This window comes from Trichoderma asperellum, chromosome 6 (genome assembly GCF_020647865.1).
Source record: "Trichoderma asperellum chromosome 6, complete sequence".
NCBI lineage: Eukaryota > Fungi > Ascomycota > Sordariomycetes > Hypocreales > Hypocreaceae > Trichoderma > Trichoderma asperellum.
In genome coordinates, this window is record NC_089420.1 from 991,835 (window position 1) to 1,018,361 (window position 26,527).

At 50.0% G+C, this 26,527-nt stretch overlaps 10 protein-coding genes and 1 non-coding gene across 12 annotated transcripts; 6 read left to right on the forward strand and 5 right to left on the reverse strand.

The window, feature by feature from the left end:
- Positions 1 to 67: 67 nt before the first annotated feature.
- On the forward strand, positions 68 to 2,372 carry TrAFT101_009793 (uncharacterized protein; the record flags this gene model as incomplete). Its single annotated transcript, XM_024899960.1, has 2 exons — positions 68 to 1,159; positions 1,233 to 2,372. 2 exons carry the CDS (start codon positions 68 to 70, stop codon positions 2,370 to 2,372), a joined length of 2,232 nt encoding a protein of 743 aa, XP_024761275.1.
- A 235-nt stretch (positions 2,373 to 2,607) lies between these two features.
- On the reverse strand, positions 2,608 to 3,110 carry TrAFT101_012058 (uncharacterized protein). The gene has a single exon (XM_066129458.1). The coding sequence runs from the start codon at positions 3,006 to 3,008 to the stop codon at positions 2,637 to 2,639; it is 372 nt and encodes a 123-aa protein (XP_065984882.1). The 5' UTR covers positions 3,009 to 3,110; the 3' UTR covers positions 2,608 to 2,636.
- A 420-nt stretch (positions 3,111 to 3,530) lies between these two features.
- On the forward strand, positions 3,531 to 4,073 carry COX16 (Cytochrome oxidase assembly; the record flags this gene model as incomplete). Its single annotated transcript, XM_024900039.1, has 2 exons — positions 3,531 to 3,797; positions 3,993 to 4,073. The coding sequence occupies 2 exons, from the start codon at positions 3,531 to 3,533 to the stop codon at positions 4,071 to 4,073; spliced, it is 348 nt and encodes a 115-aa protein (XP_024761274.1).
- Positions 4,074 to 4,311: 238 nt separating this feature from the next.
- TrAFT101_009795 (uncharacterized protein) lies at positions 4,312 to 4,659 on the forward strand (the record flags this gene model as incomplete). The annotated part of the gene is made up of 1 exon (XM_066128760.1): positions 4,312 to 4,659. The coding sequence occupies one exon, from the start codon at positions 4,312 to 4,314 to the stop codon at positions 4,657 to 4,659; it is 348 nt and encodes a 115-aa protein (XP_065984883.1).
- Positions 4,660 to 7,280: 2,621 nt separating this feature from the next.
- Positions 7,281 to 7,574, reverse strand: TrAFT101_009796 (uncharacterized protein; the record flags this gene model as incomplete). Its single annotated transcript, XM_066128761.1, has 1 exon — positions 7,281 to 7,574. The coding sequence occupies one exon, from the start codon at positions 7,572 to 7,574 to the stop codon at positions 7,281 to 7,283; it is 294 nt and encodes a 97-aa protein (XP_065984884.1).
- A 4,533-nt stretch (positions 7,575 to 12,107) lies between these two features.
- Positions 12,108 to 13,865, forward strand: TrAFT101_009797 (uncharacterized protein). Its single transcript, XM_024901896.2, has one exon. It carries the CDS (start codon positions 12,507 to 12,509, stop codon positions 13,281 to 13,283), a length of 777 nt encoding a protein of 258 aa, XP_024761270.1. The 5' UTR covers positions 12,108 to 12,506; the 3' UTR covers positions 13,284 to 13,865.
- A 3,377-nt stretch (positions 13,866 to 17,242) lies between these two features.
- Positions 17,243 to 17,340, forward strand: TrAFT101_009798. Its single transcript has one exon. It is a non-coding gene; the product is annotated as a tRNA-Leu (tRNA).
- A 1,244-nt stretch (positions 17,341 to 18,584) lies between these two features.
- On the forward strand, positions 18,585 to 20,503 carry TrAFT101_009799 (uncharacterized protein). Its single transcript, XM_024900015.2, has 2 exons — positions 18,585 to 18,832; positions 18,896 to 20,503. Exons 1-2 carry the CDS (start codon positions 18,744 to 18,746, stop codon positions 20,079 to 20,081), a joined length of 1,275 nt encoding a protein of 424 aa, XP_024761269.1. The 5' UTR covers positions 18,585 to 18,743; the 3' UTR covers positions 20,082 to 20,503.
- Positions 20,375 to 22,779, reverse strand: TrAFT101_009800 (uncharacterized protein). The gene has a single exon (XM_024905511.2). The coding sequence runs from the start codon at positions 22,403 to 22,405 to the stop codon at positions 20,894 to 20,896; it is 1,512 nt and encodes a 503-aa protein (XP_024761268.1). The 5' UTR covers positions 22,406 to 22,779; the 3' UTR covers positions 20,375 to 20,893.
- Positions 22,780 to 23,319: 540 nt separating this feature from the next.
- TrAFT101_009801 (uncharacterized protein) lies at positions 23,320 to 24,781 on the reverse strand. 2 transcript variants are annotated; one of them, XM_024902497.2, is made up of 4 exons: positions 24,457 to 24,781; positions 24,364 to 24,399; positions 23,917 to 24,314; positions 23,320 to 23,819 (listed from the first exon to the last, which is right to left on the reverse strand). In XM_024902497.2, the coding sequence occupies exons 1-4, from the start codon at positions 24,661 to 24,663 to the stop codon at positions 23,747 to 23,749; spliced, it is 714 nt and encodes a 237-aa protein (XP_024761267.1). In that variant the 5' UTR covers positions 24,664 to 24,781; the 3' UTR covers positions 23,320 to 23,746. The 2 variants fall into 2 exon arrangements, with proteins under 2 accessions (XP_024761267.1, XP_065984885.1); XM_066128762.1 differs by having other exon boundaries at positions 23,320 to 24,314.
- Positions 24,782 to 25,180: 399 nt separating this feature from the next.
- Positions 25,181 to 26,195, reverse strand: TrAFT101_009802 (uncharacterized protein). Its single transcript, XM_024900069.2, has 3 exons — positions 25,975 to 26,195; positions 25,809 to 25,895; positions 25,181 to 25,744 (listed from the first exon to the last, which is right to left on the reverse strand). Exons 1-3 carry the CDS (start codon positions 26,057 to 26,059, stop codon positions 25,704 to 25,706), a joined length of 213 nt encoding a protein of 70 aa, XP_024761266.1. The 5' UTR covers positions 26,060 to 26,195; the 3' UTR covers positions 25,181 to 25,703.
- Between the last annotated feature and the right edge of the window lie 332 nt (positions 26,196 to 26,527).

The following is a 26,527-nucleotide window of genomic DNA, read 5'->3' on the forward strand; positions in this document are numbered from 1 at the left end:
AAAAGAGATCATAAAGTATACGCCGTGCCTTCCCATCGAGCAAGACGACCATCCTTAAGCCTTACTCATGACTGCCGTCGCAAATCCTCCTACCTTTCCGCAAATCTCCCGGCCGCCATGGGGCACTATTAATGGCAACAATCAGGTGAATTCAGAGGATGTGCGAGGAATGTTCATGACCCGCAAGAGTCTCTCGCGAAGCAACTCATCCTCGTCCATTTCCTCCAACGCCTCAAATACTACCGTTGCGACCAACGGCTCACACTCCAATGCCACATCGCTGTCGTCAGCTTCAGATTTGAGCCAGTGGTCGAATGGCAGCGCGAATCGCAAGAGGCCTCAACCCAAGAACCCCTGGCCAGCCGGCAAAGAACCAGACTTCTCAAGACTCCCCCAAGGACGGCCCAACGGCATGGGGCCGCCCCACGGCGCCATGCAGCAGGCCGGGCAGGGACAGCCGCAAATGGGACCTCAAGGCATGATGCGACCCATGGGGCCCAGCGAGCAGCCGTTCCCTCCCGGCCAGCCTATGCTCTATCTGCTTTCTCTTAACGGCACATTTGAGCGCAAGACGATCGCCGTGCCGTTCGCTCCCGAATCTATACGAATCGGCCGGCAGACGAACCAAAAGACGGTACCAACTGCTACGAATGGCTTCTTCGATAGTAAAGTGCTATCGCGGCAGCATGCCGAAATCTTTGCCGAACGAAACGGCAAAATCTACATTCGAGACGTTAAATCATCCAACGGCACCTTTGTCAACGGCACTCGATTATCACAGGAGAATCGTGAATCAGAGCCACACGAGCTCCAGACGGCCGACCACCTAGAACTCGGTATTGATATAGTTAGCGAAGACCAGAAAACCGTCGTTCACCACAAGGTTGCCGCAAAGGTCGAACATGCCGGGTTTTTGAATACATCAAACAACGTTTTGGATATGAACTTTGGAGATCTAGATCCTGCTAACAATGCAATGATGATTCCTGCCGGCGCTATGCAAATGCGGGGACGCGCTGGAAGTAACGTATCCATGGGCGGCAACGGCCGCATGATGGTTAATGGCGGTACTGTAAACGGCCACATGAATGGAATGGCGCAACAACGTTCTTTTTTCCTGACGCCTATTGCTACGGATCAGATTCTGAAGCGTCTTGCAGTGAGTGCTTCATCAGTTTTCCTAGTTTCTTTGCTTCAATTTTTTTTTTCGGGTCAACTAACATGGAATTCAGAATGAAATGAGAAGCGCCAAACTCCAGGCCCAAGATTTGAGCCGTACGAATCAGTTCATCAACACCCTTTTGTCAAAAGAAGACCTAAAAGATCTCGAAAAATCCGAAGCCCCAGAACCAACCAAACAACCCCAGACCATGGTCAACGGTAATAACCTCTCCTTCCGAGCAGATCCAAAAGCTCGCTTCTCCGATCCTCCTGCACCACCGCCTCAGCAGCCTCTTCCCGAAAAGCCAGATGTACCGTCCCTTAAAAGAGGTTCGTTGGAAAGGCCAAGATTAGACTCTACAAACTCATCGCCGATTCGCCAAGAAAACCTGAACCAGATCATACAGCTCACTGAAGCTCTTAACATGGCGAAGCGAGATATTGATACCCAGACAGCGCGTATGCGTGAGCTAGAAATAATGCTGCAAAAGGAGCGAGAGGCACGTGAGCTTGCGGAGGAATTAGCTAGGCGACTTGAAGAGTCTGCCCATAATCAGGTCAACGGTGTTGCATCTAATGAAGAGCTGGATAAAGCTCAAGAATCAACCCAAGAGGGAGACGCTGTGGACGACTCAAAGACAGTGTTACCAGAATTAGAAGAAGTCTCTTCAGCGGACAAGGCTGCCCAGGAGACTGCGGTAGCACTGCAATCTCGTATCGACACTATGGATGAGCAGATGCGGGAGTTGAGAATACAGATGGAGCAGTGGAGAAGTCGATGTGAAATTGCCGAGGCAGAACGCGATTCCGGCAGGAAAAGTCTCGAAGAAATGGTCATTCAATTACGTGAGGAAGAGGCCAAGCGAGTGGCGGCCGAGGAACGACGAAGGTCGCGCTCAAGATCACTTCGCCGCGAGCAAAATGGGGCAGCACAGAAGCGTGCTGTTTCTCCCACTTCTGAAACCGCCATGCCGGCAGTTAAACAAGAGAGATCATTGACAAATTCTAGTCAAGATTCGGGAGACATCCCAACTCTATCGAGGGCCAATACTATTACGCCTCAAACCTCACCCAGAGGCCCTCTACAAAACCAGCACTTGCGAGCCGGCATCCCCTACGCCTCAATGATTGGCGTGGTGCTAATTGGCATGGGATTGATGGCATACATAAACGGATGGCAGCCATCCCCGCCTCAAACTGTTGAACGATAAATGTCAAGTTCCCTACAGGCGTTTTCTGCAGTGATTTTTTCTTATTTTCAACGCAAGTCTTCTTATGGTATTCCGCGATGGGTGTCTTTTTGCTGCACAGCATAGCACACACACACGACATCAATACTTCATCATTATCAGATGATAACGAGAAAAATGGAGACAATTATGAATAGCACACTCGAAAAGAACTGGACTTTTATTTTTTTTTATTTTTTTATTTTTTTTTTTTTTCCTTTTAAGTATACTAGGCTAGGCTTACCACTATTGTACCAACGACACACTTTCATTTTCTGTCAGCTCTTTTTTGTTCTTTTTGCCATACACCTTACCCTTCTTCAACGTGAAGACTTCTTTTCTTTTTCTTTTTCTTCTTCTTTTATTAAGCAGCGAATGCGCTGTATGGAACACATTACTTTTTTGGAGATTTGTACAGGCCCGCAGCGGATGAGAACGAGTTACAGCGGAAGCAAAGGAGAGAGTAGGGGAGGGGACCAAGTTCTCGGCCAGAGCGGCATATGGAGTTTTCTTCTTCTTATTTACCATATATCGGTTGCATAGTATGCGGTTAAATGGGGGCATAATAACAAATTCTATTGTCGATCCGGTCTCTCTGATGTTATGAAGAGAGTACATGAATTATGATTAGATGAATGATAGTTACTGCTTCGCACTACAAAGCAGAGGAGATTTGAGGGGGTGGTATGAGATATTCTTTCTTTCTAAGGTTACACTTGAGCTGAATAATTTTATTTGCATCCATGCTGTGAGAGATCAACTTGCATTGCTCCTCTTTTGAGAACCAACAGACTTGCAGACATTTGTGACTGTTATCAACTACCCTATTATGGACGAGTGACTTTGCGGCTACTTGCAAAGAGCGGGTGGCCGGCCCCACCAAAATCCGACGCTCTGGGGAAAAAGCATTGGTCCGATCAGCCACGGCTCGAAACATCATGCGATGGCTGGTGATGCAATCGAAGACTTGTTTGCAACAAACAAAACGGCCAGCCCTTACATCCTGCACCAATCGAAACTAGATAATTGCAAAAAAAAGAGAGACCCGCATGAACGATTGAGAGAGAACGACAACGAGACGTGAGCCACCGAAAAAAAAAAGAAAAAAGAAAATACTATACACAAACTACAAAAGACATCATGGGCACGTTTCAGAACAAGACATTCCGCTCGTCGGCCGACGCAGGGAAAATTGGCATGAAGTACCGAGCCCTCATGGCCAAGCACCCGTTCCTGGCTTTCGGGCTGCCCTTCATCGCAGTTATCGTGGCGGGCTCCTTCGTCCTGACGCCCGCGACGGCGATTCGATACGAGAAGCACGATCGGAGGGTGCGTCAGATGACGAAGGAGGAGGAGCTGAATGTCAGGAGAGGGGCGCGAAAGGTGGACATGAAGGAGGAATACTATGTGAGTCTAAATCTTTTTTAATTCTATTCTGGCTTTACCTTTTTCTTTTTGGTCATCCCCGTTTTTTGTCTTGCCCTGCATAACTGCCTGTCTTTCCATCTATTCATGCAAGGGAGGGAGAGCCGTTATGCAAGGAGAGACAGAGCGGTGCAGGCAGAAACCCGAAAATTAAGGCTAATGCAGGGTGAACGGCAGAGACTTGCTGGAAGGGACCTGGACAACTGGGAGCAGCAGAGAGTCAAGAGGTTGCCTGGAGAGAACGACGGCATCCTGTAAGAAGGGCTGAGACAAAGATCAGCTTGCATGTACCTATTACGGCGTCAAAAGTTCGCGTGATTTTTATCAGGCAGAGACATGCATGCATTAATGGCGTTCAAGCCACCAAAAAAACGAAGAAAAAGGAAAAGAAAGATTTCAAAATGTTGCCCTGCCGCAAGCACGAAAACGAAATTACCATCATCATCATCAAGAACGAGTAAGAAAGAAACCAAAAAATAGGGGGAATACGCCACCGATGAGCAATGGGGGTCAAGCAAGCCTTCAAATCGATCGATTGGCTACCGAGAGTCTGGTAGAGGCCAGGGCTCAGCTGAAGCCTTCTTTCTTGGCATCTACTCACCATATTTTTATTTTAATATTTTCCTTTTGTTCCTTTTCTTTTCTTTTTTCAGGTCGCCTCAGCGCTCAGCCCTACTCAATTATTTGTTTTTACGTCACTATCAAATCAAAGCCACAAGCTCTACCACTACTACTTTTACTAGTGACCACCAACCCAAAAGAAGCAAAACCATTTCGGGACCGTATCTGTGTATGCAAGGACCAGCTTGGCTCAGAAAAACGGTCCCATACTTCTACCTACTAGCCTCTGTTGAACATGGGTCAAGGCAGGAAGGACTGAGTGAGGCCTTTGAACCCCGAGGTTGACTCATATGGATTATCAGCAGGGCTGGGATTTTTATCAAGAGAAACGCTCCACAGTCGTTGCTCCTGCCTGTTGGCAATCACCTGGACCGTGGTGTCGGTATCATCGTCTCATGGGGGGGCCTTGCAGCGTGGGATGACCCATGTGATTGCGCTCTCTGCCCTACATAAGTGACAGAATGATGATGAGCACTGCGTCGGATCCTGTCAAAATAGTATATGGCGGAAGGGAAGCAAACCCATGGGATGTAAGCCTAATAGGGCGCTTTCTCCCTACCGTTGCTGGGGATAGTCATCTGCACCCCGGGTCCGAAGACCTGGACATTTATCTGTACCCCGGAAGCCCGGACCTTGCAGGTTATCTTTCGTTTTCAACACCCACTGGGCTGAGCTCTTACAAGAGGAGGGAAGGGAAGGGAAGGAGGGGAGGGGGGCGTGTACGATATCGCAGCTCTGAAAAGTCCGATCTTAGCCCAGGGGAAACTAGACAAGATACAGAAAAGAAGAAAAAAATGAGACGTGTATACGGTTATAGTATCACTAGTCATCCGTATCACCCACACAAAACCCTCCGTGCCGTTCCTTTTTATATACCTATTAGCGTGACACACATAAGTGACAGGATTGACAGCACTAGTCTGCGGGCGCTCTCTTGACAAAACAAACAGCCCAGCCAGGATTCTTGGGACTATGGAGTGCTGACCAGCGAGCAGGGAAGCGTGCCGTGCCGCCAGGGGTGCGGCAATGGTCGATAGCGTATACTACTAGTACTTGATAGACTAAATTTACATGGGGAAGAGAGGAATCAGCCCTTTTTTCCCGTCTGTTTCTTCCATACTGTATTCTTTTGTTTCTTACAGAGGAGGGGTGCCAAAGAGATTGGAGCGGGCTGTCATCCAAGCTCTCGGATTGACGCCGGATGAGATGGAAAATAGGCCCTGGCCCTTCGGAAGTGATGTTTTCCGAGAATAAGGGCCCTTCCCCTTGCTTAACTGATGTGTGTGACACGACGTACACGAACAACACCAGTGTCACGAGCACACACACAGAGTAGACGAATAGGGAAATAGCATATCGGAAATGGATGGGTTACGCAAATCCGAGCTGTCGGGTTCTTTTTCGATTCCCTGAAATTAGCTGCTTGTACACAAGGGAGCGCCTCTCGGAAATGTGTCAATAAAAAAAATCCTGCCTGTGCTGTGCCTGGTATTACGTGAAAGGTGTGCTTCCGCTGAGGTGGTACAGGCTGGGGGGGAGGGGGGCTGAGCCTTAAAAAAAAAAAATGAGCTGCTGATGGATGTTGTCATGTGGCTAGCTGTACCTGGAGATTGGTGTTGCTGTATTTGTGGCTGCTTTGCGAAATACGTCTGGAAAGCCGGACTTTTGCAGTGAGTTGGCGCTAATTCAAGACGTTTTTGGCATGGATGGATTGTTGGATGATTGATTGCCCTTATCAGTGGGAATATACTACTATTACATACGAGTTTTAGTGAAGCATGGCATGTGTAATTAGGTTGACATGTGTATACTCATCCCTGGAAAACGAAGACCCAGTCCAAGAGCAGAGTAGTGAGGCTTCATGGATTAGTCTCGCCCGGCACCTCTTTCAGCCCTGATTATATCTATCTGGTCGAATCAACTAATCTGAAATTTGGAATTAAACCTACCGGGCAAGTACCAGGATAGCCAGTCAGTACTGCGAAAAGAAGCTGGCATCACTTGGAGAATCTCTAGGGTAAAGGGGGGGCAAGGAGTAGCCATCAGCGCATATATACCCTCTCCTAAGCAACTTCCAAGGGCCAGTAACGGAGATATTCATTCTCGATGACACGAGACGAGCTTTCTCTTGTTAATTGCTGGGATTTACATCCAAAACATAGCACATGCGATCCCTGCTAGTATTCTAACTACATGTCGTAGGTAGTGCATAGTGCACGTAGATACCAAATCTTGCTCAATGGTGCGGAGAAGCCTGTAAACATCCAGATGATGGATGATGTATAAGTAAGTGGAATTATAACAGTAATACCTGCTATATATTTGTCAGTCTCTAGAAATAGAGTGGACTTTGTAAGATAAGAATAGTTACATGTTGATATAGCTGTATTGGTAAATAGAAGAGGGAATATAGGAGAGCCACATGAAGGGGCCTCTGCCATGATCGATTCCTTCTCCAGTATGCAGCTCATTGCCGCGTATCTATTTCCAAGTTTCCGTTGTCTGCCACTTTGTAGTTTGAGAAGGGCTGTGGCTATTAAGCTGCGGTATACAGTATCACATGTACATATGTTTCAGAACTTAAGCTGTTGAAGTTTTACTAATACAGTCGTTAGCCCGACAATTGTACCGGCATAGGAGCATCAGAACCAAGCTTATTAGTGATCATGTATTTGAACATCTTCTTCTTTTTGCTCTAGTTTGATCTTTCTCAGCTCATTGTACAAAAGTCGCGTACTTTGCTCACTAATCCAGTCTTCTGAAAGTACATGTTCAAAATCACCAAGCCATCTCAACTTGCCACTAGCGTACACACACAGCAAAAGCAAGTGCGTACAACTAGCACTAGCTTCCCTCGGGACGAAAGCGGCGCGCCTTGCCCTCGGCATCGGGTGAACTAGGACGGAGAGTCTCGGGGCCTGGTGGAGCAGCGACAGCCGGATGGAATGAGAGTTGCGCGCCGTTTGAGCAGCGACTCAGCGAGGCGCTCATATTGCTCCAGTGCTTATGGAGGGACCCTGACCAGACGGCGGAGCTGTTTGAGCCTTGTGGCACCTCAGATGAGGCTCCCCGCCCAAGAAGGATCTCCCATAAGCAGTATTGAGCAGCAGCGGCAAAGCGCCAGGGCTGAATTAGCATGTGCAGCACTTGTATGTGGTGGTGGTGGTACAAGTGCCGCTATTGCACTAGCAAATTGAAGCGGAGCCTGGCCCTGACAAATATACAAGTATGAGAATTGCTTACCGTGGCCGTGGAAGCGACGGGATAGATGTGACGGTGAAGGAAAGAGCATGCGGGCGCTAGTGAATCCAGAGCAGTGGAATCTGTCGTTGATTAGTGACAGCATGTCGTGACGGCTCTGCGCGAGCAGCGTACGGTGTGTGATAACGAGGCCGTGGAGTTGGGACTACCCAACAGCCTGGGTGCCCGGCGTCGAGTGGTGATTTCTGATGAGGGCATGCAAGGGCTGCAAAGACCAAGACGCCGGGGTGTAGAGCACGGAGCAGGCCAGAGCAGCTGTTCAAATGACCAAATGGCCAAGTGACGAACAAGGGCAACGAGGGCCTCAGAAGATGGTACCGACGAGGGTGGGATTGACGCGGTCCCGTGCGCTTGGGGCTCGCGGCGTCCGCAGACTTTGGGACCGGGCTACCGGATTTTGCAGCGTCAGTCCTCTAGGTAGCAAGGCGTGTGAGGCGCAATAAAGGCCAAACAGCGGCGGATGGGCGTTGGTGATGTCGCCGAGGGCTTGGGTCAGGCAACGCAGGCGGCGATGGCCTCTGCATCTAGGGCCGGTGGCTGCCGCTTGTTAGACGCGATCCTTGCAGCGGGCGTGCCGAGTGTGTGTGTGCTCCGTTGCACCAGGACGGCGACAAACATCGGCGACATACTGTAAACATCATCTACAAGTGCTGCACACTGACGGCGGCAATGTGCGCAGGGAGCTCCAAGGCCGGTCGTTGTATTAGAGCCCGGAGCGTGGGTTGTGCCAAGTCCACGACAGGGCTTTGTCATAATGCGACGCAACCACTCTGCGGCTGCATTGCTGCGACGCATGCATGTTTCTTGCGTGCAGCTCTAGCTTGCGCCGTACCTGCAGCCGCTGTCCTTGTGATCACATTCATGCATACATACGCATACGGTACGGCGCACACCCAGATAGAGTACATATGTACGTGCAGTAGGTATTATATGCATGGGCTGCTATATCGGGCAGGTTGGTGGGGGATGGCTGAAAAGAAATTGAACCGCAATCTCAGAGCATCGCAGTTGGGGGCGGAATATCTGCCTGTTGCATCTATCAAAGATATTGTTGGCTCCCCTGGGCCCGACCGCCTGGTGCGCGGTGAAGCGTTGCATGCATGAATCTGCTGCGGCTGACATTTCCAGATGGACGGGGGTGTGGGCATGGTGGTCGGGCATCACGACGTCTTTCATGTTGTCTGTCCGTCGCGGCCTGAATAACGCAACGCTATCACCAAGTCTTCCGCAAAGAATCGACTACAGACATGCCAGCAAACGGTGTGTTGTATCGACTGAGAGGTGTCGCACTTGGTAGTGGAATGGCCCTATGCGACCGGCGACTTATACAACATGCTGCTCCGGACTGATGTAGGACAACTGCCAGCCATGTCTCGGACTTACGATCTCTGGCTTTCGGACACAGATTCGGGCTCCAGTCGTTCGGCGACGGTCAAGCACATACAGTAGGCCATTCTGCTTCGAGATGTTGTGATGCCAAAATGCGTTGCCATGCAGCGACCAACGCCGCTTGACAGGTGTGGTGTGTGTGTGCTGCGGCACCCTGGCACACGTCTAATTTGCTGAGATTGCGGCTGCAAGATGCCTGTACGGCTGATCTGCCCAGGCTGCAGCAGAGGCACCGCAGGGCCGAGTTAAGTGCGTGTGGGAGGCCAATAGGAGGCCCCTTTGAATGCTTGCTTGCATCCTCCTCGCAGATTTGGCAGTCTTGACAGGATGACTGGTTGCATCCCGAAGGCCTTGGGCAAAGGCAAAAACGTGGGGCCGTGAGATCTCCGAAACGCTGCGAATATGACAATAGCACTACCAGAGGGCGTCGGGATTTTACAGATGCTCGGACGACTTTGTCCCGCCCATTACTCAGTTCCGCCAACTCGAACATATTTTGACTTTGGCAGCGCAAGCCATGGTTCCTGAGAGGCGTTGAGGGGATCTCGACGGCAGCGAATGAGCGATCGCCCAAGCCAAGCCACAGAGCCCCAGTACCCCTGCACGGCTGGACGCCACCGCCTAAGCGATAAGGCTAGGCCAGAAGCGCCCTCTATCACAGCATCGTCTCTGGGGCTCGCTTGAGGGAAAAGCAGCATTGGCATTGAGGGGGGCAGTGAGGGGAGATGAGGAGAAGCAAATAGGCAAACAGGCAAATGAAGCCACCTGGAGGACGGGCAGCCGCTGATTGGCCCCCCGGCTGTGTGAAGCTGCGTGAGGAGCAGATCCTCCCCTCGTCCGCCGGCAGCATCGATCGGTCTGGAGCCTCAGCCTCGGGGTGCCCCGATCGGCAGCTGGACCACGATTGCGACGGAGATACCGTCGACTGAGCTGAGCTGCCCTGTGCCAATAGTGTGGGAGCCTCGCGCGTGTATGCATATTCGATTATATTAGCTGAGTGCTGGATTCGGCCTGTTTTTGCGCCATCTGCGTGTGCATGATATGGCGAGGGCTCAATGTTATTTCAAAGATATTTGCTTGATGCAGCAGACCGGCATCAAACAGGCTGGATTCGGGCATCTGCCTACATGGTATTTGCTGTGCTCTGAAAGACGCCGTACGGCACTGTAGCACCACTTACACACAAACCCGAGACAACCCCGTCCTTACACGTATCGTGCAATACTGCCCCCCCTCCGCAGCAAACAGCTTGAAACCGTGTGCATTAGCGTATCCAGATGTTAATAAACGGGTTCAGAGACACTACGCTGCGCTAGTGCGAGGCAGTTGCGGCAAGAGCAAGGCAAATACCTATTGGTCAGGAACCGAACATGTTTGCCAAGATGCACCACATTATTTAGTGGGATATAGTTAGCATGTAGTTTATAAGTGCTAGTAGTTTATATGTAGTCGAGCAAGACGGATGCTCAGTACTAAGTGGTACTATGGCTTGAGCATGGCAACAGATTGCGCGATATGACTAAACACCAGCACCTCGCTAAAACCACCAAGCACAAACTCGTGGAATCCCGCCACGATGGACTCATAATCGTGACCCGTGGCGGCCAATGACATTCGCATTCTCACCAGCTCCATTCGCAACACTCACTCACTGTATAGCCGTGCCGTGCCTGCCCCGCCGTCTGCAATCAATCGTGCAGCTGACCGCCAAACACCTCCACCGGCGAGGGAAAAAGCAATTCTCGTCACAGATAGCGCTGCAAGATCCACGCCAGTGCCTGAGCGATCGCTCCAGGGCGCGGCACGCCAGAGGGGCACTAGCAGCTTTTGACTTTCACGATGCCGCTACCAGCATTCGTCGCAGCGTTCGTGCCTGAGCCGTCCGCAGCCAAGGCATCCCTTGCATGGCCTTCACTGCACCACTGCCAACAGCGTCGCATCGCTCTCTCGAGACCTCGCTGAGGAGTGCGCGCGCGCGGATTGACTCCAGCCGCTGAAATGACTGCCTGCCAGGTCGCTGCATGGCTACATGGACAGGTGCCAGTGCTAGCTCGAGTTCTGGATGCGGCTCCCTGTGTGCTGACTGCGAGGATGCTGTCGTCTCGATGCTGTAATCCAAGGGCAGAACCAAGTCGCACGGCGGGCGTCGTCCTGCACAGGCTCAAGGGCAGCAGCTAGACGCAGCCTGTCAACCCGAGGGCCGGCATGACGTCTACCATACAGAGAACAGCAGCCCAGCACAAGGTTTTGACGCGGACTGGGTGCCCTAGCAGTGCTGGCGACCAGGGTCTATCAGCCCACGATTACGAGGTGGTGGCCTTGGAGGGCTTGGCTTGGACCCCAACGTGGTTCAGTTGGAGACTAGGACGCAGTGCAGGGCGACTTGTTTCGTTTGGTTTGGATCGCCCCAATCAAAGGACGACGCTACGGCTGAAGCAGACGTCAATGTGCACACACACACACGTATCTCGACGTGTTGACTGCCATCATGCTGCCTCTTGGCTTTGGGACGGGTTGGAAGAGGACTCGGCTCACGATAACACTCGAGATGCCATGACACAACACTGGACAAGCCACTCGCTCTAGATCCAGGGCTTGGCGGTGCCAAGTCTCGAGCAGAGAGTTATCGGCACAGCCATCGGCTCCAAGGTTCACGGACAAGACGGGTCTCAGTTGGAGTCATCACCACGGCTAGTCTCGCTCTCGCAGTTGCAGTGTGGAGAAGCCAAGGTGCTGTAAGGCCAAGCACGAGCTCTGCTCAGCAGCCACCGAAAGATACCTCCAGTCTCTGCAGGCACGAGACGAGAGCCAGCCAAAGCCACCGCCCGGTCCAGGCTCCATCCGATACCCATGCGAGGCACATGGACTTTAGCCCACCCCGGCAATTCACACGCCCGCCAGGCATCTGCACGCCCACTCGCTCCGACGCCCACGCCTCCGCATCATGATCGATTTACACATATATGTACCAAGCCGTCTCCTCTCGGCACTCCGGAAGCAAGCTTTCGTGCATCACATTGCTGACCCTCCAACTCGGGCTCTTGAAGGCTTCAAAGAGACTCGATCGGCAACGTTTCGGGTACATCTACACTCTAGACGAATCACCCGCCTCTGATTGTCTGTTTCGCCACCTCCTGCACTTGTGTGTGCCCGGATACGCCATCATACGCACGACTACATCATACACATCACCTCCTCACCTCCCTCTACACTTTATTGGCCCGATCGTTCCGTCTTAGCTGCATGAACGATTGAGTTTGCCATTTGACCAGCATATATATTATCAACACCATTGCCAGTTATTTTTCATCTATACCCAATCGACTTACACCCGCCCACTCACAACGCTCATACTCACTCACCCGCTCACTCATACCCACATCGACACACCAAAGCACCTATACAACAGCCGCTGCAATCATGCCTATCTTCAGTGGCCTTGGCCAGCGACGAGGGTCCAAACCCCGAGAACTGCACATCCGAAAAATCTCATTTTCTGGCTGCTCGCTTTCTTCAGCTTCCGACCGATCATTCTCTTCAGACTCATCAACATCCACTATCCGCGCGCATTCGCCTCGCCTGGCGACCAGCACCGGCACTACTTCCAGCTTTGATGGACTCTCCATTCACTCTACTTTCCAACCTCCCAAGAGGCTGCACGACCGGCCATTTATCCTGTCTGATCGGCAACACTTTGAGTCAGCGCCCACATTTTACGACAGCGAAGATGCCGAGAGCAGCGACCTTGAAGCCTCTGAGAGAGACTTTGATGGTGAGGATGAGGACCAGACACAGTTCACCATGGAGCTACCTCATGCAAGCCCTGTGAGCAGCCATGACTATGAGGCTGCAGATGAGCCACAGGATTACTTCTTCATGCACATCACAAGCAGACCGAAGCCAGCAAACCAGTCTCGCTGGTCTGATTCTACCATTGCATCAACCATCGCCTCACTGGATGACCTCACTCCCGTGTCAAGCATGTCCGAGCCTACTTCAGCGGCTATTGCCGATGCCGAAGAGGCTGAAGCTGCTGGCGCATCTACCCCTAGCACCCTGGCCTCATCCGCTTCCGTCCCCAAGAGGCCAACATATAAGCCTGTCGACAGCTTTGAGGACTACATCAGGCGTGGGGGCTGGAAGCGAAGAGGTATCGTCTTCAATAGCGAAGACATGGACTCTTTCGAAGCCCGATGATGCATCGGCATGAAAGCGCTCTACAACATTACAACCACCATCCCCTATCAGTATTTATTTTCAGTTCGTGGCATATATTTTTATCATTACAAGCGTTTTAACTCGAAAATTCAGCGTCTGCACTTAAGCATCCTATGCACACAAAGACCTCGGAGTCTACAATATCTTGTCTTTTTTTTTTTTTTTTTTTTTTTTTTTTTCTTTTTTTCTTTTTTTCTTTTTTCTATCTTGGTTTTGGCTTTCATGGGAGGGAATACTATGGATTTTGGCACAGCCTCGGATATGGCTGCACACTAAAGAGAATCGACGTTTGCATCACTGCATTTTCATATCAACGTCTGATGTTTGGGACTTTGGAACGAGGCAACGGCCGGGAAGGAACTTGATTGAATTGGATACCCGAGGGGGGTGGACCCAACAACACCACGACTACTACACAATATGTCTATCATTTGAATTTTTTTATGTTCAATCTTCTTTTGTCTGCACTCTCATAGCTTAGCTACTACATACTTTACTCACAAGGGCACTAGTCCCTGAAAACTATTGCTCCAAGACTTGATCAATACAAGAGCATAAACAACCAACGTCATTGATGCCCGCTTCCGATGTGACTTTTGAGAAAATTTTTCGCTTCCGTCTCTTCTCGTTCTTAGCTCGGCACTCGGTTTGGCTGCCGCAGCACGCACACAATGCTTGGCCCTTCCAGCTGGACAGGGTATACATCGTCATTGCTCCCCACCTCGACTCTGGGCAACGGCATACCGGCACGCCGGCAATAGAGTCAGTGTGCTGTGTTGTGCGTAAAAGAAGGGGAAAAAAGGTACTACGAATTGGTGGGCCATGCAACATGCCCCTGGCTAGTCTATTAGCATTGCTACAGTACTTTACTGATTTTTTTTTTTCAGCCCTCCACCTTTGAATTTTTCTTCTTCCCTTTGAATAGACATCGTGACCTTGGCAAGGCTCGGCAACACCGCCCCATGTGCAAAAAAAAAAGGGACCAGACCAGGAAAATGTTAGTATGGGTGGATGCGGCCGATGCCCCGGCTATGGCGGTGCTGCTATTAATAACAAGGGAGGGGGGTAGGGGAGTTTTTAGACATTTGGATACGAAACACGAACAAGAGCGTATTAGTAGTAGTATGTAGTTGAAAGGAAGCTTATCAGCGGCATTGCTTTTGTTTTTTGTCTTTGTTTTATAATGTTATGTATATTACGTTTTTTTAGGTAAGTAAGTTGTGGATTGTGTAAGTGATATTGGGTTTTGGGATTTCAAGTAAAGTTACGTGTAAGTGCTCGTATGCAAAGCGATTTAAGCCTTTTGGATTGTCCAATGCGGAAACAATGAGTGGTTGAAGCGTAAGTTTGCAGCTTGTGGTATTTAAGAATCAACGATGGCGTCTGAGTGTTTTGTGCGGAGTAAGTTTTGAGGAGGGGGCATGGAGCGGCGAAACCAGATTACGAGGTGACAGCTCTCTCCAATTCCCCGTGGCTGAGATAAGGCTGAGGGGATGAAAATACTCCGTATCCAGTGGTGTGGTACAAGTATGTATGTAACTGAGCTTTGGTGAGATTGAAGCTTATTGCAGCAGCAGAATAAGCAAGATCGGTGGAACTCCTTCCTTTTTTTCCTCCTTCTTCTTTTCAGGGGGGGGGCAGCCGTGTAATTGGGATGGCAGCATTGGGGGTTACATTGTTGTTAGCTGAAGCGTATGCGTTGGGCGATGCCGAGTTGCGACTTTGCACCCCGGCTAGACGAATCTAGATCTTTTTTTTCCTTTTCCTTCCTTTTGACAACTAGAGATCTGGAGATGGGGGCATAGAAGCTAGCAGGTCCACGAAATTAGTACTTCCCGTCTAGAAGGGAAGCAAAAACACAGCAAAAGCAAAAAAAAAAAATCGGTCGATAAAATTTTCTAGTGTCGGCATTGCCAGAGCTTTGACGCTCAGTAGTCCAGTCTATGGCTAGCTAGCCCAGCTAGACCCCCAAGCTATCCAAAGCTTCAATTAAAAACTTGTGCTGCTAGCCAACAGGCCAGCTGGCCAATCCGAGCGCACTGACAGCAAAGTTGGGGGGATTTAGCCAATCTGCCGGTACCGCCGCTTTTTTTTTTTTTTTTTTTCTTTTTTTTTGTTGTTGTTCGCTTCATTTCGAAGAATCTGCCCCAAAACAGAGCTGGTGAGCATGATGTAAGACCCAGGACCCTGCAGAGCCCCCAGCATGCAGCATGGGGGGTGCTGCTGACCCCCTGTCAGATCCACGTGGGGTGGGAGAAAGAAGGATTCCAGTGGGATGGTATCAAAACAGAACCCCCCCGTAATAACAGCACTGACAGAAATCAAAATGGATTGTTGGGATTTGGGTGAGACGCGCTGGAATGGCAGGAAATAGAATATTCTACGCGTAACATCACCGGGATGCAGACAACTCCATGCAAAAATACAGCTGAGGAATGGGACGTGAGGCGGTGAACATACAAGCATGTACTATAATCTGGTTAGGGGGACGGACTTTGCCGTGATAAAAGTAGGGCTGAGGATGGATCGTGTTTCGAGGCCAAAAGAGGCGGTGTTTTTTTGCTCGTTTTCGGATCAAACGATTTTCATCTCATGTTTGGGAACTGCGATGGATCTGCCCTTGTTGGAGCTAGAGTGCGTGCATTGACCTGTTGGTGGGCATTGAGCTTGTTAGTCGAGGGCCTAGCAGGAAGCGAAGCGATATTGAAGCTGTCAAGTGCTGGCCTATCGCTGTGCATACTAGAGCGGCTGCTAGAGACGCAGGGAGCAATTAGGCGAGAGTGAAGGCATAGCGGTGTGATTTGTATCTACGTCATCTGTTGCGCAGATCGCTGCTGTGTCTGTGGTGTTTGTAAAATAGGCTGCGAAATGTAATGTTTCCCCTCTTTCGAGAGACTCCGAAGTCGCAGTTGATGGTGTTTCAGCTTAAAGTTAATCTTATGGTATCTCTTAACTCAACGGATATTTAGATGAGCCTCGAAAGTGGTACGCCGGGGGGGTATAGTGCACAGCTTATTCTAGTAGCAGCCTTTTGTTGACAAGTAGTAACTATTGACGCATTTCAAGCATGTTCTGATGATGCAAAGACGGACAGCTGGTAAAGCTTCTCAATTAATTAGTTTACATAGATTTAAGCTCTGGCTCAGCGTTAATCATCTATCATAGGTTAGTAGCAGTCTTGAATAAACCCATATCCAATTCGTGTTTAGCTTGGCTTTTTCCTTCAAATGCTATATCAACAGCTGTTAATATTTGCTCATAGGAGCCAGGCAGAGAATCTAACTTCAGCAACAGCCACAACATCCTTTCTACCCAGCAAGCCAGCAACAGCGAATGTATCCAGAGAGAGATGTGTAATAATGCACTCGTGTCACGAAACTTTTTCAAAACTCTACGCTACAGATAATAGGAAAATATAATGATCACGTTTATTATTGCAAATCAGTAAGCAATAGACGTGCTCCACCATTCTCCTGTCGTATCAAGGCATATAGTTAATCGAGTTACCTAATTGCTCATGAAACCTATGCATTCATATGGTGACGACTTTGCTCGTCCAGCAGCCGACTTGTGTTCGTTCTACTATTAACAGACTTGGAGAATGAATACCGCTGCCCGATCTTCATAAAGATACAAAACGAACATTGGTATTATATAAGCAGATAAGTTTGTATTTATCGCTTCCGGGACTTCTATCACGACGTGTGTTAACAATTAGATTAAGACTAAGCAGCAAAGATGTGGATAGCAACTTTCTTTTCGTATCGTTATCGATTGCCACTAGATGTTCCTTATATTGTGCAATGGACGCGTATCTAAGAGTTATAGACAGTTCTACTATGCTATACGGAAGACGTCTCTCGCATTACCAGTGCAATTGTGATTCACTCAGTTCCTAAACATTCTCAGTCGCCGACTTCCAGCGTCTTGCGGCATCTGGCGAGATGGCCGAGTTGGTTATGGCGTCAGGTTAAGGCTACCTTAACAGCAATTCCTGGTGGAGCAATCCGCGTGGGTTCGAGTCCCACTCTCGTCAAAGCATTTATTTTTTTGCGTATCTATATAAGCTATCTTTGTAGAGCACCTGTAATAGTACCAGAAGCTGTCTGCTCTCGGGTTGGCTGTCCTTTTTTTCTTTTTTTTTTTTTTTCTCCTTTGGCCTTTCCATTGGTAGCTGGTCATGAATACACTGTCGCTTTTCCAAGGACATTTTCGTTGTTACGTCTGTGTAACATTTAGTCATTATATGGCGAAGAAAGAGAGTAACAGCGGGGACTTAATCTCGGTCAGCAGACAGGAGACCTTGAAATAAAATTATCTCATAGGTAGAGGGCAATCGGGAGCATTATAGAAAGTTGGTGAGCTTTCTACCGAATTTCTTCTTTGGACCAAATTGAGATTTGCACACCCCATAGTAACATTATGTTACTTGCGAAAAGTGATCGAGGATGATTTAGCAACTTATTAGTCTAATAGACTAATGGACTTAATATCTATGTTAGTAAGCTTAGCAGCTTTCTATTTACAACTCTATTATAACGCATGGTAATGATTGCCTCAGATAGTAGAGATTGATGATATTTACTTAAGCACATACCGCTAACTAGTGGGAGATTTAACAGGTAATATAAATAATAGAACTTAATAGGTCCATGAAACTAACCGGCCGCCTACTATTATTTTGTTTTCATGTTATTAAACAAACCATAAAAAGTTTATGCAACATGGCATATAAGTCGTCTAATAGCAAAGGGATAATTGCCTGCAACAGTGCAACACAAACAAAACGACAACTCCCAGGTTTTTCTTTGCAGAGACTATTGCATATCTATTCTGACTCAGAGAGCAGCTTCAAAATCAATATAGCAGTCGATGCCTTTCTTTTTGTGTGTACATGTAAAAAATTGTGCTCTCATACGGCTCTGGATTGAGACGCCTAAAAGAGCACATAGGCCAATTAGCTTGCTTGGAAACAAAGCACTTCAACCCCAACACAGACTCTATTGCAGAATCAGCATGTCGATGCATCTTCCAAGAAAAGAACAATCCACTCCCTCTTCGCCCAAAAAAAGAAAAGAAAAGATGTGGCACGGAGTTCCATGTAGTGCAAAAGCTCACTCTAAGCTGCAGCGTTGGTCATTGACAAACCTGAGGCTTGGAGCGGGTATTTGTGGCGCCCCGCAGAACCAAGCCTGTGGCTAGTGAATCGGCCTTCGCGGTGTTGCTATGCCAGGGTTTTTTTCTCCAAAGCTCGCTTTCCAGAATTTTGGCATCAAAACCCCAGGCTTCTGCATTGCATCTCGCCAACCACCTCACCAATCACTGAGTCGCACGTCGCGACATCATTGGGCCGCCGTCTACAGCTTGACCAGCGCCCTTTTTCACCCTGCTTCGCGCGTCTCAGGCAACGATTCATTTTGTCTCTTCTCCTCGCCCGCCATGGCGCCTCTCATCCTGCACAACGTCCCCGACGAAGAATGCTACGTCGGCGAGGACGGCATCAAGAGACCATATGCCATGATCTACCCGTACGCTCCTCTTCGCATCCCTTTCTCCAAGAAAGCAACTAACAATCGTCTCTCCCTTTCTAGACACGAAGGCACAACCAGAACACGACGGAGCATCGCAGAAACGGGCTCCTTTGGCAAGTCAACAAGACGGTCTCGCTCCAAAACAGGCACTCCCGCTCGCGGTCGAGAAAATCCCACGCTCGCCGCCGCCGACAAGCTCTTCTACGACTGGGTCCAGAACCAGTCGAGCGCCAACCCGCCCTCCACCTCCAACCAGCGCAAGACCACCGCCGGCGCCGCCTCAGGGGCCCAGGAGGATGCCGTGCCGCAACGCGCCGCCGTCAAGTCCTCGCCCGTCGAGCTCATCCTGAGAGGCTACCGCTCATCGACGCAGCAGTACGCCGCCATCGCCCACTACGAATCGCTCGCCGGCCTCATCCTCGAAGACTATCCCCGCGAGCCGCCCTCTTCTCAGAGACGATACAAGTCGGAGCTGCGCGATCCCGCCTTTACGCGCCGCCGAAACCTCTCAGCCGAAGAGCGCGCCCTGGTGAACCGCGCCGATGGCGGTGAGCACTGGGTCAAGGTCACTTTTGCGAGCGCAGAGGCTGGCAATGCCGCCGTGTATTCCAGCCCGCAGAGGATACTGGGACACCTCGTCTATGCTGAGCCCTACCGGGGATTAGCACCGGCCAAAGACGAGGCCTGCCCGGACATTGAACAGCTGGAAGAGGAGCGATCCAAGAGCGTGCCCAGCTTTGCGCCCCCGACTTTCGGACAACCCAAGAGGAAATCTGTATCAGGTCTCCCCACGACGTTTAACAGCCGTCTACTCGACCTGTCCCCTGCCGAATCGAGGGAGTCTAGCCAAACCATGAACAGCGCCACTCTGACAAGCATCTCTCACGGCTCAAGCGCCACCATCACCGAACCTTTGCCTCTCGGATTAACAACAAGCATCGAGCCCATGGAAATCGGCCAGGAGGACAGCATCTTCTGCCGACGCATCCCCACCGCGCGCAAAGCTCGCCTCCTCCCCGCCGAGCAAGCCCTCTTGCCACAACAGTCCGTCGTGCAGCGCGTTCTCAACGCACTTCCCATCATCAAATGGTTCTCCGGCAGCATGATTGGCAACGAGGTGCCGCGAACCGAGACTGGCGAGTTTGACTGGGGTCGTGCAAGCCTCTACTGGAAGATTATATGGTGGCTCGACGCAACGTTTAGTCTGTTCAGGGGTGATGTGTATAGCGTTGATAAGGATGATTAAAGAGACTTTTTTTTTTTTTTCTTTTTCTTTTGAGTTGTTCAACTGTTTAATACTGGTTGACATTTGTTATCTCTGCGGTTTTGATTTTTTTACTTTTTTTTGAGCTCAAAGCTGGATGGGATATTTTATGACACGAATGGATGGAAAGAAATAGACGACAGCAAGACATCCAAACAGCGTTTCGTTGATGGCAAAGCAGCGCATATATTCGACGCGGAGGAGTGAAGGGGGCAGCTGCATACTTGGATTCGAGGGAGATTTTCACATCATGAGCATTTTAGTAGGGTACATAGGTAATCATGGACTCTTTTGTAGGCGTTTCCACTGGATGTTACACAAAAAGGAGGAGAGGAGGGGGCGGATGTATGTTAGATGAATTTTTTTCTTTCTGTAAATGGGAATAAATCCTTGGGATTTTGTCTACAGTTTATACCATTTTCCTCTCTGTGAGACGCCCGACTCTTTTGAATATTGATCTTTTGCTTTGAGACATCTAGTTATGCCAAAAAAAAAAAAGTAACAAGAAAAAAAAATAACCTATTTCGCCGCCTTCCAAAAAAGGTGATGCATGCTCTTCAAACAATAAAGGAAAAAGAAAGAAAAGAAAAAAAAGACAATCTGGTAAATCATTTCGTAAAGCCATTCAGTCATATCGCTGGATCAAGAGAGCCAAACACCAAACAATGCTTGTGACACAAGGAAAAAAGAAGAGAGGAAGAAGAAGAAGAAGAAGAAGAAGAAGAAGAAAAGAGGAGATCCATACATGTCAAAGATGCCTCTCCTATGCCGCTGGTCACGGAATTTGAATCTTATCAGTAGTCATGGTTCAGCAGCCTCAGCCTGTCCTCTTCTTCTTGCTCGCCATGGCTATCTTCGTCATCATCATCTTCTTCTTCCTCATGTTCACGCCTAGTTTCTCGTTCGGTGAGCTCCCCGCTATCATCATCTGAGAGCGTCTGTTCCCTCACTTCCTCAGAAGAAGGTTCTCCGTTGCTATGACTGTCCTCGTTACGACTGTGGTCAACATAATCGAAACCATGATGTTCCTCTTCTCCTCTTCTTTCTTGCTCCCCTTCTTCATCTTCATCTTCCTCTTCTTCCCCGATTCTCTCGCTCAACGATGGAAACAAGCCATCTTGTAGGCTAAGAGACGGCGATGCTACAAGATTATCCAACAAGTCAAACGTCACATCTGTAGGTGCCCGCCGAATCGGCTGTGGCGAAAAAGGGCGAGCATTCCGCGGCTTGTTAAAGTCAACCGAGAAGACGCTCTCGGAATCAGCACTTTGTGGCTTAGCATCTGCGGCCGTGGCGGCAAGCGACTGGTATCGTTCCCCGTCAGCCAACAAGCTCTCGCTTCTTGGCTCGGACGCCGTGTCGGCCAAGATGCTCTTGGGCGGCAGGATAGAGAAGAGCTTAACCCCCTCGCCGCCGCTCGTGCCAGCACCATGGAAAGGGTCATCCTCAATGGCGAACAAGTCTTGGCCCTTTTCCAAGACGTCGTCCAAGCCACCGCCGCTCCAGCCTTTCCTGGCCAAGCTCTCGAATATGTCCACCTCGGCTCGCACAAGGCTGCAGCTCGCGTCGACTATCCGCCCGCTCGTCTCTTGGCTCTCTCTCAACAGCGTCCTTGCATGGTCTGCATGCAGGCTGGTGAGCCCGTCGAGCTTGTAGGTCAGCTCGACAAGATGGGCTCTGAAGCGCGCCACATCCCTGCGTCTCTGCTTGTGCAGCTTCAGGCCCTCCTTCTCCAGGCGCTTAACCTCTCTGCTCTGGGCCTTGATGTTGTGCTGATACGTCTCCTCCTCGTCGCCAATGACGGTTTGCCACTTGTCGAGCTCGTGTAAGAGAGGCACCTCGAAGGAGCGGTAGACCGTCTCGGACAGGATCTGCTGGTGGTTGGCAATCAGATGATGCACGCCCGACGCCGACATGAGGGTGTCGGCGGTGCATTGGCCCTTTGTGGTGAAGCTGGCCGTCATGTTGGCGGTGCCGGCGGGGCCAATGGGCTCGGAGCGAGCCTCCTTGAGCCTCGCACATGCTTCCAGCGCAGAGCCAAAGGTGGAGGCGGCCGTGGAGAGAGCAGCGAGAGCAACCCTATAGGCCTTGGCCGAGGTCAAGAGGTCCGCATACGCCTCCTGCGACCGCTCGAGATCTGCCTTTGTTATGACAGAGTGCAGCGGGCGCGGCGGTGGCGGCAGCGGCAGGTTGTACTGAGAGAGCGGGAGGGCGGTTGAGGCGAGAGAATAGACGGGAGACTCTGGCATGGGAGGCAGTTGAGAGGGCGCGGGACTGGAGGGACGAGAAACGGTGGGCGTCGCCATGCTTTGCGGAAGAGCGAGGAATCAGCGGCTGATGGGCAAGAGGGATGAGTTTATTTCGCCGATGGCAGCGATGAGAAACCGTCTGTGGTTTGATTTGATTTCTCTCTTGTTCTCGTTGGGCCGGATCCCAGTGGCCGGCTCGGCACTGCCTGCAACGAAAGTCTGTTGTTGCACCGACTGATAAGAGGCAAGGCGGGAAGAGATAAAGATAAAAAAAAAAAACAATGGCCAGCCACACACAGCCCGCGCTACACAACAAGCTTCAAATCAAGCGCACGGCTCTGTGTTGCAGAACTTGGACAGGAGCACAGCCGGAGAGCACATGGCAGGACAAGAGCCAGAGGTGCAAGTCATGCCATGGCAAGAGACGAGATAACTAACGATTAGTGCATTTGCAGTCCCATGGGGACATGGACTTATGGCTGTATTACCTTGTATTACACCTCCAATACTGTGCCTGCTCTGCAACTGCCTCCATGTACAGCACCGGGGCCCGGCTGGTTAGGTGCCTACTGGGTGCCTACTGGGTGCCTACTGGGTGCCTACTGGGTGCCTACTGGGTGCCTACCCACTGGCGGCTCGGGCAGTCATTGGCCTCTCCCCCACAGCACAGGGGCCACCGCAGCGTCCCCCAAGCCTTGCAGCGTCTCATCCTGTAGCGTGATCAGTTGGCGCAATGCCCGCCGTGGCCATCCATAAGCCGCCACGCATGACACCTGACGTCAACGCAAAGTATCGCCCTTATCTGGGCCGTTTGTGCCCTTCTGCGCAGCGCTGTTTCTTCATCGCTCCCTTGTGATGCGGGTAGGGCAGCCGATGCAGGCAGCCTTGTTGGGGGGGGTGACGTGGTTTTAGGGGCATATGCAAGGCCACGAACACGAGCTAGAATCGTTCTGTTTAGCTACAGATGCGCCGTGATTGAAGGCTCAGTTACAGCTCCTGCTGGACAAACAAACATTCAATAGAACTGGCTGGCATAGAAAGTCTGGAGGCATTTATTATCTGCATGGCGTGCAATGTTGGTGATCAATCTGTATGCCAGCGGATCATCCCCCCCATACATAGCCTTTAGGTAGCTTTAGTGGCGCAATGGCCCTCAGTTTCTTGCATTTGGCCCGGCCTAAGCGCCAACGAACACGTCCCTCCGTTTCCACTCTTTGGCTTCCATTTCCAATCTGATATGGAGCACAGGCATGGCAGTCGTCAAACCGCCCGCATCTTGCTTGGCGTTTCAAAAAAAGAAACACAGATTTCGCAACTCCCGATTTCATACCCGTAACCTGTAAACTTGCCCATCCAGCTCCATCATCAAGTCAAAAAGTCCCTGTTTCCAAGCTCCAGCTACAGCAGCTTTTCTTCAATAAAGGCCTCTACATCGTCCAGCTCGTCCTCGCAAGTCTCATGACCCAGTCGGCTGCCCACCACCACTAGTTAGCATGACCGACTATAGTAAATTCCGAGATATTTAAATGTCGAGAGAACAAATAGTCCAAGAAAAGGGCCCAATTCACCCGTACACGTTCCAAGAAACTGAAAATCCCATCGCCGTCAGGGCTTCTCGGCTCTTCTTCGCAAATCCCACCGGCACCAAGCGGTCGTCGACGCCGTGGCCCTGGAATATGGGAGTTTCTTTGTTTGGATTCTCCTCGGGGACGTATTCCATGAATTTCTGAGCCAACGGTAGCCATGCGGAAAGCAAAGCAATTCCTGCAAGAGGCTGCGGAAAAGTTAACCCAGCAGCCACGGCTATCACTCCGCCTTGGGAAAACCCGGCAATCATGATACGCTTGGACGGAATCCCAGCCCTGATTTCTTCTTGGATGAGGCTATGGATGTAGTCTCTACTGGCAAGAATGCCATCCACGTCCTCATCTGTCCGAAGCGCATCTGGCGAGCCATCGTAAACTTTCTACAGCCCTGGTCAGCATCATCAGTCTGATTAGAAGCGGGAGGCTTACAATATCAAACCATGCAGGCATATAAGCACTCGCTTTCTGATGTTCCCGTTAGCCCACTTTGAATCTCAAAACGAGCTGTAAAGTATAAATCACCGCTGTAAATGAGATTATTGGCGCATGAGGTAGCACGAATTTAATGTTATCAACATGGCCATTGCTCCTCCACTGGTTGATGGGCTCATGTAGCGTTTCTGGCTTGTCACCAAGACCGTGGATGAAGATGATGGTTGCCGTATGCTCGGCCAAAGGTTCAGCGACGTCAGGATCCGGTCGAACAGAAATGGAAATTTCCTTGTCCATAATTTTAAAACAATGTAATCTAATTGCCCCGTTCAAATCTGCGATCAAGGTCAAGGTTTATTTGTTACCGTCACGCACCAACGTTACAACACTAATGATCTTAATACTAAAACAACCAAATCAAGGAATTGGAGGGAGAGTATCCAGAACGATTGACATCCCTCTCTCATTTATAAAGAGTTTTCCAATGCCAGCTGGCAATGACTCCTCATGAATGTCTTAGACAGCCTTGTGTGTTCTGCATGACAACCGCCAGTCAAGCTGTGCAGGGTAACTCCCTTGCAGCTAGCCAAAACGCTGGCGAGGCATCAATAGCATGGCACGAGCCGGAGTTTAGCTTTACTTTAGCTCGTTATCTATTACGATTGCTCGATTGAAATGCCCGAGTGAGGCATGTTGTAGAGACAGGCCCTGCTTGTAAATTGCATGGCCATGGATTCATATAGCGTAGCTGATGGTTGCGCTACACTATGGACAGTCCACAAGACACATGTAAACGATAGAACAGGAACAGGATACGCCAAAAGAGTTTATAAGCCCTCTAATCGTTTCTGTATGCGTTGCAGATAAAGATACACCCTATCGTCTGTGCAGGTGGCCCGCTGGTCTGAGCTCTTCCACCTCCCTGCGTCGTGACAAGCCATTGGTAAGAATATATTCACGCCTCAATGAGTATCGAATTCCTTTTCACTTCTCAACTACCATTGCAGTTCCAATATAAGAGCCACGAAGACGCAAAAAACACAGGTCGCACATATCACGCATCACCAAGCCAGCCTAGCGCAAGATCAGCACTTCCCACGAACATGCTTTTCAACGCCCCTCATCGTATCCCAGAAACCAATCAATTAAACATGCTATTGCATCCCACTCATATCCGTGAAATAAGAAGGAAACTAGAAAAAAATGTACACAGCGATATTCTTCCTCATCGCTTCAAATCCCTTCTCCGTCCATTTCATTCAAAAAACTGCATCATTTCACAGCCCGGATATCCCTTTCCCAATAAAAAAAGAACGCCGTCGAGAAGAGTAGACATTTTATGCTGAGCCGACGAGGAGGCCGTTAAGGGGAATGTGTACTGCAAAAAAAGTAACAAGTTAGATTTGACGACATTTCGACTTTGGGGGAGGCAAAAAACGCACTCAGCTTGACGACGAATCCGACTGCGCCCATCACGCCGAAGCCGATGCCGACGGCCTGGCACAGCTTGAGGAACTCCTTCTGGTCGGCTAGAAACAGTCAAACATGTCAGTAAAAAAAAACCACATCGACGATGGAACCACGTGGTAGGTAGGAAACTCTTCGTACGCTTCTGGCAGCGGTTGATGAACTGCACGCCGTCCTTGAAGAACTCGCGGGGAACATCGAGGATCTCCTCAACTTGATCGGCCATTGTGATGGATGTGGGAGTAGAGGCGCGAAGCGGCGTATGGGATCAATGCAGTTGGGCGAAAGAGTCGCGTGAGTTGGAGAGAGAGAAGAGAAGGGATTCAGGTGTCGCAACAGGATTGGCAAGCAAAATAAGTGGGAAAGCTCGCCGTGCCTGGAGTAGTGGCCAGCATTGTCTAGTAAAATGCCACCTCGCCTCAAATGGGGCGTGGGGAAGGGTTAGGCCGAGATTCTCCCGGCTGTAAGCTACGGGGGGAGCTGTCTAGACCTTTCTACACCTTTGCTCTGTGAGACGATCAAGCTAGGCATTTGTGTTATACAATTTATTGTTTTTCTTCTTTAAATGAACTTATCCAAAAAGGAAAAAAAAAGGAAAAAAGGAAAAAAAAGCAAAGAAGAAGGAATTGTATTAAATAACAGGAAATTTTGTGCAATGAGATGGTAATTGAAACCAGCCGAATATGCTCATCAA

Bases quoted from the DNA above. Each gene is read 5' to 3' on its own strand.
- TrAFT101_012058 (XM_066129458.1), bottom strand. From the start codon at position 3,008: ATGTACTCTCTTCATAACATCAGAGAGACCGGATCGACAATAGAATTT.
- TrAFT101_009797 (XM_024901896.2), top strand. From the start codon at position 12,507: ATGCCTATCTTCAGTGGCCTTGGCCAGCGACGAGGGTCCAAACCCCGA.
- TrAFT101_009799 (XM_024900015.2), top strand. From the start codon at position 18,744: ATGGCGCCTCTCATCCTGCACAACGTCCCCGACGAAGAATGCTACGTC. The intron at 18,833-18,895 runs GTACGCTCCTCT...CTCCCTTTCTAG, and splicing joins CCATATGCCATGATCTACCC to ACACGAAGGCACAACCAGAA.
- TrAFT101_009800 (XM_024905511.2), bottom strand. From the start codon at position 22,405: ATGGCGACGCCCACCGTTTCTCGTCCCTCCAGTCCCGCGCCCTCTCAA.
- TrAFT101_009801 (XM_024902497.2), bottom strand. From the start codon at position 24,663: ATGGACAAGGAAATTTCCATTTCTGTTCGACCGGATCCTGACGTCGCT. The intron at 24,400-24,456 runs GTGATTTATACT...CGGGAACATCAG, and splicing joins CAATAATCTCATTTACAGCG to AAAGCGAGTGCTTATATGCC. The intron at 23,820-23,916 runs GTGAATTGGGCC...GGTGGTGGGCAG, and splicing joins GTTTCTTGGAACGTGTACGG to CCGACTGGGTCATGAGACTT.
- TrAFT101_009802 (XM_024900069.2), bottom strand. From the start codon at position 26,059: ATGGCCGATCAAGTTGAGGAGATCCTCGATGTTCCCCGCGAGTTCTTC. The intron at 25,896-25,974 runs GTACGAAGAGTT...GACTGTTTCTAG, and splicing joins CATCAACCGCTGCCAGAAGC to CCGACCAGAAGGAGTTCCTC. The intron at 25,745-25,808 runs GTGCGTTTTTTG...CTTTTTTTGCAG, and splicing joins CGGATTCGTCGTCAAGCTGA to TACACATTCCCCTTAACGGC.